The following is an 11270-nucleotide window of genomic DNA, read 5'->3' as shown; positions in this document are numbered from 1 at the left end:
TTGGATGTGGGGACAGGCTGGAAAACCAAAGGGGGAAAAAAATCATGTTAGGTCATGTCATGTTGTGTCAGTAAATAAGAAAAGAGGGGAATAAAAGCAAGGCTGATGATTAAAAAAGTGTTTGATTTTGTTGTAGGTCAAAGTCATTTGCTGAGGTAGTGTTGTTTTGTTTCCCATATGGAGCGGTCAGTAATAGGTGACCCAAAGTTCTTTACCCCCTGACGGCAAGCTCAGAGACCAGCCAGAAACAGCTCAGGCACTAAAGAACAGAGCTCAGCCTCGATGAGCAGAAGTGTGGCAGTCAAGTTCTCGTGAGCTGCACAGCAATCAGTCTGGCCTTGAGAGAGAGTGGGCGGTTTTCTGATGATCAAAACATGGAATGGAAGCAGCAATCACATATTAAATGTCAGGTCTAGAAAAAGGCGCTCTCAGGCAAGGGTGATGATTGGACTGTCCAGTATTCCCAGGCTGCCGCCATTACAAAGATTGGCTTTGCACTTCGCAATATCTGACCCTCTAAGCAAAATGCAAGATGCATTAGAGCCACAGGTCTATGCTAATGAAGTCTGCTGCATGAAATGAGGCATCCTGCTTAGATCATTGTACTATATAATCAAAATGATTGATTCCAAGTTGGCATTTCTCAAAATTTCAATGCAGTGTTCGTTCTGTGCTATTTTTTAAAGAAGCACTAATAAATTAATAAATGTGTGATGTGATCATGGTGGAAGTCAGACTGAGAGCCGAGAAGGAAAGAAAGTGAATTGGGTTTTCCACAGCTATTGGCCTATCAGCGCAGATGCTCCCCAGGTAATGGATTATCAGATACATTAATAACTGTGGCAATTATTCAGTGGACAGCATGGTCCAGTAGTGGGTGAATTATTAATAATCTACAGTGGGAACATTTCTTGCAGAGTGTGATTTGATGTCAGAAAGAAAGAGAGCAAAGGTATAGAGCAAGGACGGATATGTTTAATAACAGTTATACAGAGGTGCTTCTGAGGTTTGACCAGCCTGGTCTGAGGCCCAGGAACAGTACAATGATGTTGTGCACTTCCATTGCTCAACACATCTGCTGTTTGTTTTCCTTGAGACACAGCCTATCCCCATATGAGCCCACTGAGCTTGTTGAAGTCGTGTTTTGTTTTGCTGGCCATGACCCAACACATCAGTGGTCACACACAAAGGTCACATCTAAAAATAGCTTTTCTTAAGACAAAAATATGAGCAAGGCATGCTGAGAAAACAACCACATACTCTCATAATTCTCTCAAAAAATGGCTGAGCTGTGAAAGCCTCCTTTTTTGTTGAGTGTTTAAATGACTAACAGAAAAAAAATACAGTCCAGCTGGCTGGTTGGCAGCAGATGATATCCTCAGTGAAACTTTGCTGGGCTTTGGACAGTGTCAGGAGCTCAGTTGCAAGCTGTGTCCCTCCCCACCCCACCCCTCTCTTTTGCTCACTCATTGCGATCGTTGTAGAGATTTACAGTGAAATCTCCCTGCTGACCCCTGCTGCTCTGGTGCTCAATGAGTGGCCTGTAAAGTTAATGGGTCAGATCCAATCTTTCCTTGTAACACACTTCAGCCCACATGCACGTACATGCACGCACAAACACACAAACACGCACACCTCTTTCACAGGCTCAGACACACACACACACACACACACAATCCCGACTCTCTTTCTGCCTCTTACAATGCAGAGCAGAATCATGACATGGTCTCAGCTTTATATGGGCCTTAATCACAGTGGTTATAAAACCTGACTGAATGACTGAGTAGCAGTCCTCTAGTAACACTCATATATGCCATATTACAGAGATTCTAGGCCATCTAAAATAGTCAGTCTTAAACCTTGTTGGCTGACAAGAACTTTCTTAGGTCTGAGAGGGCTTGCACAGTTAATGTGTGGTGGGTCAGTATGCCTTTTTCTTTTTAGCATTTGTACTATCAAAAATATTTTTGGCAACATCACGTCATTCCATTTTGCTATTCGAGCTGAATGACAGTCTCCTAAGATACTGTGTGTATGTCTGGTTGGAAAGGGGAGAGCAGTGGTTGTAGTGGGTGTAGCATGCCACTTGGACACAGGCCGAGATTTGATCACCTCGGTCGGGTCACCTTGATGAAGGTGTCTGTTGCAAGACCCGAAATACCCACTGAGTCAGGATACAACACTGATGATGTGTCCAAGTCTGTGCATCAGTAGATGTATTGTGAACTGAAACCTCGAGGAGCACCAGTGACAACCAGGAACAGACTGGTGACAACCACGAAAAGGGTGGTGATATCTGGAGAGACAGAGGACAGCCGGAGAGACAGCAACCCGGGTTGGGGAGGGTTGGCAGCCCAAACCACTTCTTCTGAGAGGAAGAACCCAAAGCAAGCTACAGACACGAAAAAGGGAAAATACCCCCAGGGGTTTCAGAGAGGGGGGGAGGATGACCACCCCAACAGGACAGATCTTAGGACGACGACCCAGGACAACGGAATAATGACGATGACAATACAGTGCATCTGCGGTAAAACCTGCAAGAATCAGAAGGGTTTAAGAATACATCAAGGCAGAATGAAATGTTTGGCAGCGGCAATGATGACACAACACACAGAAGTCACTTCTGGTCAGACGCAGGAAGAGCAGAGGCCCAGAGGCAACCCACAGTGCCCAGAGCCTCCTTGTGTCGCCTACACCTGATGCCAACAGTTCACATGACACTTTAAGCCTAAGTTGAGAGAGCTGGCCAAGCGGATCTGAAAGCGATTCTAAGAAAACAACTCTTGACCTTGTGGAGGGCAGAGCTCCACAGGAGGAGGCGGAAAGATAGGGCCAGGAAGAGAACCGCTTTCCTGGCCTTCAAGTTGACCAAGCAGCTTCTTTGTCAAAAGAGGACTGGCCGCCTTACCTGCTCCAAGGATGCCAACAACAACCACCTCAAGGCCACATACAGTGACCCAACCAGAGAACAGCTGCTGGATCCATGTGATGCACTGAAAACACCATCAGAGCCTACATTTGAGCCCTGCCCTAGTGAAGTGGAAGAAGTAGTGCGGAGAGCACAGTCAAGCTCAGCACCAGGCCCAAGTGGAGTGCCGTATAAGGTCTATAAGAACTGCCCAAAGCTACGACATCGGCTTTGGAGGGCTCTGAAGGTGATCTGGAGGAGAGGAAAGATCACCCAGTCATGGAGGTATGCTGAAGCAGTGTGCATACCGAAAGATGAGAAGTCATCCAGGCAACCAGGAGTTCCTGGTTGCCTGTTGTTCTCTGGTTGGGTCGCTGTATGTGGCCTTGAGGTGGTTGTTGTTGGCATCCTTGGAGCAGGTAAGGCGGCCAGTCCTCTTTTGACAAAGAAGCTGCTTGGTCAACTTGAAGGGATTGGCCAGGAAAGCAGTTCTCTTCCTGGCCCTATCTTTCCGCCTCCTCCTGTGGAGCTCTGCCCTCCACAAGGTCAAGAGTTGTTTTACAACCAGGAGTTCCTGGTTGCCTGGAACACACAGGTGTGGTAACCAAACTCATCAGGGAGACAAGAGAAGGCAGAGGGGATCTGGCAGTGCTATGGCTGGATCTCAATAACGCCTATGGCTTGATACCACACAAGCTGGTGGAAGTCGCACTGGAGAAACACCATGTTCCCCAGAAGGTGAAACACCTCATTCTGGACTACTACAGCGAGTTCAGCTTGAGAGTCTCCTCTGGCGAGATGACATCTGACTGGCACCAGCTGGAAGTTGGTATAATCACTGGGTGCACAATCTCAGTGACCCTTTTTGCGCTGGAAATGAACATGCTGGTAAAGGCAGCTGAACCACAGTGCAGAGGTCCCCTCAGCAAATCTGGAGTAAGGCAACCTCCCATCAGCGCCTTCATGGATGACCTCACGGTGACAACAACAGCTGTATCAGGAGCCAGGTGGATTCTCCAGGGGTTGGAGCGCATCATGGCGTGGGTTCGCATGAGTTTCAATCCGGCAAAGTCCCGGTCTTTGGTTCTGAAGAAGGGGAAGGTCACAGACAGATTCCGCTTCAGCCTGGGAGTACATCAGATCCCTTCAGTCACTGAGAGGCCAGTGAAGAGCCTTGTAAAGGTCTTCAACTGCAGTCTGAAGGATGCAGATTCCATCAAGGCAACCAGTGCTGACCTGGAGGGCTGGTTAAGGACAGTGGACAAGTCTGGGCTCCCTGGAGGATTCAAGGCATGGGTCTACCAACATGGGATCCTCCCAAGAATTCTCTGGCCTCTCCTCATCTACGAGGTTTCCATGACTGTGATGGAAGGCTTCGAGCAAAAGGTGAGCAGTTATCTGAGAAGATGGCTGGGATTGCCATACAGCCTCAGCAGCATCGGGCTGTATGGGAACACCAACAAGCTCAGGCTCCCCTTCAGTTCAGTCAGAGAGGAGTTCATAGTGGCACGGGCACGGGAACACCTGCGGTACTCTGGATCCAGAGATGCCAAAGTGTCCGGGGCAGGGATTGTTATGAGGACAGGGAGAAAGTGGAGGGCAGCCAATGCGGTCCAGCAGGCAGAGTTGCGACTGAAGCACAAGGCCATCCGGGGAACAGTAGGACAAGGCAGAGCTGGACTGGGGAGCCAACCAGTCTGTGCATATGGGGCTGTAAAGCCGTAGAACAGGCTGACCTTCAAAAGTGCCAACAATGGACATGGGAAGATCAGAACTGGACCACAGAGCACCTGTCCTGATGAGTTTTCTTTTACATCACGTGGAAGGCAGAGTGTGTGCGGAGGCAATGTGTTGCTTTGGGCTATGCTCTGCCATGAAACCCAAGGTCCTGATATTACTTTGATACAGAGCACCTACCTAAGCATTGCTGCAGACCATGTACACCTTTCAATGGAAACAGCTTCATTCAGCAGGATAACCTGCTGGGCCACAAAGCTAAAATGGTTCAGGAAAAGTTTGAGGGGCAAAAAAACAAGTTTGAAGTGTTGACTTGACCTCCAAATTCTCCTCTAGGCAGCAAACGGAGCATCAACGCAACATTAGGCAAGTGGTTAATGTTATGTCTGATCGGTGTACCTTATACTCGAATCAGCTAAAGCCAAAGAGAACACAGAGAGTCCGGATGAAACAGATCTCCATACTTGTTTATTGCTAATGATATTTTTGATGGTATGGATGAATTTTAAAAAAGAAGTTATTTACCTTTAAAATTGAAAAAAATGAGACACAGAGCATGACATCAGCTGTATTACATGTGATCCTTTGTGTGATCGCGACCATATTGCCATTAGCCACCTTGTATCTACCACCAGTGGTTCATGAGTGCAGCTGAGTCATTGGGCAGCTTCACTCTCAAATGAGGACACTGTGGCTTTTGACATGTCAAAAATTCCTCCTTATTACAAAGGCATCGCTGGATTTTACAGTAAGTAGAGTGTGTCAAGAGTGAGTGTAGCAGCTCCAACAGTGTGTCTGAATGAACTCTACAGGTTTTGCACCATGCTTTCCATTTATGATTTACACAATGACAGACCTACTTCCAAATTATCAGCATGTTACTATTTTGTATAGCTCAAAAAGTCATGTCTTGCCAAACACATTAAAACAAGAAGTGAAACAAAACAAAATAGGAGCACGTTCTGTTCAGCACTTGCTCTGTTCAGAACTTGCAGACACTGAAATGTGTTGATTATTGTGTGGGATACACAGTAATCAGCACATTTCGTTAGTCATCTGAAACCTTAAAATATCAACTAAAAAATATTGAATGAATGCTGAAAACTAAAATTTACAATGAAAAATAAAGTCATGAAATATGTAATAAAAAAACACCCTTTGCTGCGAGGCAGAAGTGCAATGCCATGCAACTGGGGACATTACAGCAGTGCGTCAGAGCGAACTCGCCAACTCACTCTAATCTAATTTGCCTTCCCTCCTCAGCTCTAATTATTCCATTCACCCCCTTTTGTGTGTGTGTTTTTTTTTTCACTCTATTTTTCTCCAGATCTCACTCTTTCACAGACCCCACAACATCAAATCCCACTCTGGTACAGAACTCCTGACTGTAGTGAATATATAATTCATCCCCATGACCACACATTGCTGAATATTTCACTCTGGCGGTCATGTATAATCATATTTGACTATATGTCAAACTGTCACACTAGTGCCCCCCTCTCTGGTAGTTTTTTCAGCAGAGGCCTTCAGGCCTCAGTATACTCTTTTCTTGTCAGTGTGGGCTGCCTTTTCGTCTTTCGGAGTCAGTGGAATTGCTCAATTACTGTCAATCGTTCAGTCGCAAACAATTCACAACTGGTCCCACTTCCAATGATACACATAATGACTCACAATTATGAGCAAAAATTGTGTTGCACCAGGCAGACATCCACTGAATGCAAACTGTGGTGTTTAGGAAATGAGATAAAGCAAGTGTTAACGATCCTCATGAGGGTGGTAATGAGACTTAATGGGAGTTAATGGGGTTACAGTAATCGGAAGAGCAGAGAGACCTCGGGTTAATACAGCTACTAACAGGACAGAGATGGAGCGGGCGGGTATCTATATATATACCCACACACACACACACACACACATGCATACACACCTAGACACACAGCCAATATAAAGGCATATCTCAGCGCTTGTGCTATAGCCTGAAATCATTAGATCCTTCTAACGCTCCTCAGTTTAAGAATTATACATGAGCCTTCTCAAAGGTTCCTGTCTTTGATTCTCTTGTCCTATGCTACTATACAAGCTGTGGCTGAGTGTGTGTGTGTGTGCCCACGTGTTTGAGACAGTGTGTTCTTTCAAGTCTTCTGCGCTTAGCAGCAGTTAATGAGATCAGGGTGAGTGTTACCTGTGAGGAGGCCTTTGATGATATATGTTCAGAAAGAGAGGGGGGTCTCAAAGAATGAGATGAAAAATGAGAGAGAGAGAGAGCCAGGAGGAGAGAAAGTCAGGGTGTGTGTGTTTGTGGGGGGGGGCACTGAGGAGCAGAACCAAGGAACCACAGCAAAGAGAAAAGCTGATATATCCTCTTATAGCCGCCTACTCAACACAACACAGACACACCTGTACAGCTCCAACAACACTGAAAAGAAGCTCACATGCATGTTCACAACTTCAGTCGGTCAACAGCAAATAATATTTGTTCTATTTAGCTGTATGCATTTGAAAAAAAAAATGGATTGCTAACTGAAATTTAATGAAACCCACAAGGGAGTATTTGGATTATAGTTTCCCTTCATCATAATCAGACTGAAATCCTCCTTTTTAACTCTAATACTTTAATACTAATTACTCCACACAGGCTTCAGTGAGCGGAAGGCTGGGGGGTGATGGTTAGTAGGAGACAAAGGCAGGGAGACAGAAGCAGAAAGACTTGAAAAGGCAGAAAGACAAAATGTTAAAAATAGTTTAAAACACAAAAGAAGAAGGAAGAATGAAGAAAGAATAAGAGGGCAAGGCTTGGCCGATGTTAATTTACTGATGGCAAAATTCTTTAATTGCTCAATAACCGGACAGACAAACACAGAAATGCCACCAAGCGGGTGAACGCTAATTTTTCTCTGCCGCAGCTTGAAACCAGCAGATCACATCTCAAGTCAAGCCAGTCAAGTCCCAAGTCCCTTCATGTCCCAAACAAGTTATACATATATAAGTAACTGTAAACCATAAGTAGTGTAATTTTAACAGAACATGTTTATTCAATTTAAATAAATTACAAATTCTGCAGACACTTTTCAAATAGTAATCATAAATATCAAACAATGCCTCAAATGGAGTGCGATGAATAAAACTATTCCATCACTCATATTATTAATTTAATTATTAACTTCATAGCAAAATGTGATCAGGTAGCTATAAATGTAATACTAGCATTTTGAGTCTGTTACATAATTACTCTGAGCTCAAAATAAATTGTCTCTTGGGAGGGGAAAAAAAAAAGATCAATACATTGTCTTCCCACACAAAAACTGTTCATTTGCACTCAGCCTGCCCAACACAGCTCATTAAAGCATGGCTCCATTTTGTCCCCCCCCCCCCAACCACCTACTGTTACAAACCAACTCTTTCACTTTCGTAATCATACCTCATACACACACACACACACACACACACACACACACACACACACACACACACACACACACACACACACACACACACACACACACACACCTCTGTCTAACAGCAGAAAGCTCATTATCGGTTGACTTCACAGCAAAGGTTTATCATTAGGCTAGTTACAATGATCAATGGTAGTCAATGCTAAGTGCTAATGTTGTATGCTCTGTTATAATGTTATCTACCTAGCTAACATAGCTGTTAGCTTTTGTTGACTTGTTTGCTTGCTAACTTGCTAGCTCCCTGTTTTATTAAGTCTGGTTTCCCGCTCTTTGTGCAGCTTCAGGCGCTGAACGAAGTTGATACTCTTTATGTGTGAAGGCTTTAACTCTCTGAGTGATCTTCCCGCTCACCGATCAGGTCAGGGTGGATCTGGGATTTCCAGATGTCAATCAAGGTCACGTTTGCTACTGAAAGCCAGACTGCATATCCTAACACCTGGGTGGCTTTCACAATTCAAGTCTGCAGTCATAAAACTTCTGGCTCGAGTTTAAGTCAACTCATGTAATTTGACTCCACACCTCTGTTAGGTCTGGCAGTTGCTGTGGTGAAAACGAAATAGGGCTCTGCACTTCCACCACTGATTTGTGTACCTTGCTGTTTATGAAGCCCCAAAGTTAAAATATGCAGAGCAGAATGATCCTATATTCTTTCCCAAAGGAGTGCCTAAAGTCCAGTTTAGTTTAGTTTTTTTCTACTCCTGCAGGGTTTTGGCCTTTTTTTTTCTCAGCTTTTCGCTGCCCTGTTTCAGATTTTTCTACCACACTGATGGCACTTTTTGGAATGGCCAAACAGAAATGGCATCCAAAAAGATAGAAAGAATGGTCGAGGGTGTAAATCTTGCTATATGCTGTCTGATTTTGAAATGATATGTGTAATGAGTATTGGTGTAACATAACACTGAGCTGAACTAAATGTATGCTTTATGGTCATTGTTAAAGAGCAGCAGAAGGTAGATTTGCATTTATGTGCTGAAAGAGCCTCCACTGCAACATTATCTTACAGCCAAAGGATGTTATCTTTGTTTTTCTTTCTGCTCCATTCTTTATAAAGATACCATTTGGATGACCCAAACACATCCCACTAGAGACAGATATGGGAACACGCGCAAAATACTACAAACATTTATAGTTATTTTGCTTGTATCTTTGGTGGCAAGAGCATTTAAGTGATTACCCCCAGGTATTGCCAACCTGTGCTGAACACACACAGCTGCGATGCAAGATATAATAACACTTTACTGACCACCAGTGGGATTCCCGTTCAAACCATGTCTGTACATAAAAAGGATACAGGGAAGATGCTTCATTTTCCCAGAGGGCCCCTTTTCTTTCCCTTTTTTTCTTTCCCTTTCACTCATTCCCGACCATTATCTCTATCTTTCACCACACTGGCCGTTTTCATCCAGCCTCCAGAGCTGTGGAGATACACAACACACAGAGGAAGAGGCACACTCAGATAGACACACAAAAGTTTAAACAAAAAACAGAGCGGGCAAGACAGAGAAAAGCGGGGAGCATATAGAAAAAGAGACCTGAGCTGTTTCTCTCTCTCTCTCACACACACGCACACACACACACACACACACACATTGAGGTATATATACAGACACAGTGGGCCCTATTTCAGGATGCTGTCAGCAGGGGGACAGAGGCTAGAGGAAACACAGGATGAATTCTCCGCTGCCTCATTCCATCACACTGTCATGACACCCCTATTTACCTTCCCCATCTATCTCCACGCTGACTGTCTACCACCTTGCCTTGCCCGTGTGTGGAGCTGTTAATGTGTGTGCGTGTGTGTGCAAGCATAAGTGTGTGTGTGTGTGTGTGTGTGCTGTGTGGGTATGTCTGCACATGAGCAAGTTTAAGTGTAGCAGATTCACAGTGATAGAGTGGGGTGAGGTGGATAATCTGCGCTGTGCTCCATGGTGTTAAAACATGTTATACAGCCCATCAGCGTTTGACAGAATCACTAGGTTTTTGTTAAGATGGTTGAAACTGGCACTCACTCCCATCGGAGGGACACAGGCAGTTTCTTTTTTAAAGTTTACATTGGTGCCAGTCCCACGGCATCCCAAGCAATCTCTATGAATGATTCCCCATTAACTTGTTTTCAGGGTTGTTGTTTTTTTTCCTTTTCCTTGATATCTCTCTTCGTTCTCACGTGCATTCCTCTCTTCCTGTTGCCATCCGATGGCTTTGCTCCACACCACATATGTCCCTCTCTGACGATGAGAGAGCCACTTTCATCGAAGGGAACACAAGTGTTCTGTCCAATTCCCCAACCTCATTTTGGCTCTGAGAGAAATGGTCCCTTTCTTTATGTCTCCCACACATATACAGATGCAATAGTCCCTGCTCTGCTGTCCCTGTATTCCCCAAGGCTTTACTCATGCATTTTAACTTCATATTACATTTTTTTGGTTCGCTCTCAATGGCCTTGTATGATCCATGACCACAGAAAGGGAAAGAATACACGGGGAATGCAAATTAAATCCATATTAGCAGCACAGACATGCAGTACTGTGCTGCCCGGTGGCTTTATCCCTCACTAAAATGCTAGCAGGCACTTCTCAAAGCCAACAAAAGAATGCTCAATTTCTGCCACAATCGTACTATTGAATAGAAATTCTTCCATACAGATTGATAAGGATGTAAATCTGCATTGGGATTACAGAGGGCACGCATCTCTATAGGAAATCCCTTGATGAAAAATGAATGATAAATTATAATAACCAGATTTTATGAAGTTCTCGGAACTCGAAACTCGGAGCCCCCTGAACACCCCTGCACTCAATCACATTACAACTTAGCATTTAGCTGGGAGTGGAAACGCTTCGTAAGTGTCCACAAACTCTGCACATACCACATGAATTGGATGACATTTCTCTGTGACGTCCTCTTTCCAGGGGCCAGCACTCTGAGTCGCTTACAAATAATGCACAGACGTATTTAGAGTCTTAGCGTGTCCTCAAAATTTGGGCCACATTGGCCGATATAAGCTGGAGATTTTAAGGGTGGCGACACTGAGCCATTTTGTGTAGTACATTTTTGTGACGGACAAATTATTGAATTTTCATCAGACCTGATGTGTTGACTGAGTGCTGTGAGTTTTGGAGTATGTTAAGCTACCAAAAACGCATTTGTTTAGGCAGAAAATAATAGCAAAA

The 11270-nt window shown here is 44.5% G+C and overlaps 1 protein-coding gene across 1 annotated transcript; it reads left to right on the top strand.

Moving 5' to 3' along the window:
• Nucleotides 1-2499: 2499 nt before the first annotated feature.
• LOC115044643 (uncharacterized) lies at nucleotides 2500-4633 on the top strand. The gene is made up of 3 exons (XM_029503777.1): nucleotides 2500-2527; nucleotides 2734-3273; nucleotides 3438-4633. The coding sequence occupies exons 1-3, from the start codon at nucleotides 2500-2502 to the stop codon at nucleotides 4631-4633; spliced, it is 1764 nt and encodes a 587-aa protein (XP_029359637.1).
• Nucleotides 4634-11270: the final 6637 nt, after the last annotated feature.

The sequence above is a fragment of the Echeneis naucrates genome, chromosome 6 (genome assembly GCF_900963305.1).
Source record: "Echeneis naucrates chromosome 6, fEcheNa1.1, whole genome shotgun sequence".
Taxonomy (NCBI): Eukaryota; Metazoa; Chordata; class Actinopteri; order Carangiformes; family Echeneidae; genus Echeneis; species Echeneis naucrates.
Note: the sequence above shows the minus strand (reverse complement) of the source record. Positions and strands in the feature narration are given on the sequence as shown.

Excerpts from the sequence above, each read along its gene's own strand:
- LOC115044643 (XM_029503777.1), top strand. The coding sequence starts at position 2,500 with ATGACGATGACAATACAGTGCATCTGCG. Across the intron at positions 2,528-2,733 it reads GACAATACAGTGCATCTGCG|TTGAGAGAGCTGGCCAAGCG; the intron begins GTAAAACCTGCA and ends TTTAAGCCTAAG. Across the intron at positions 3,274-3,437 it reads TGGTTGCCTGTTGTTCTCTG|CTCTGCCCTCCACAAGGTCA; the intron begins GTTGGGTCGCTG and ends CCTCCTGTGGAG.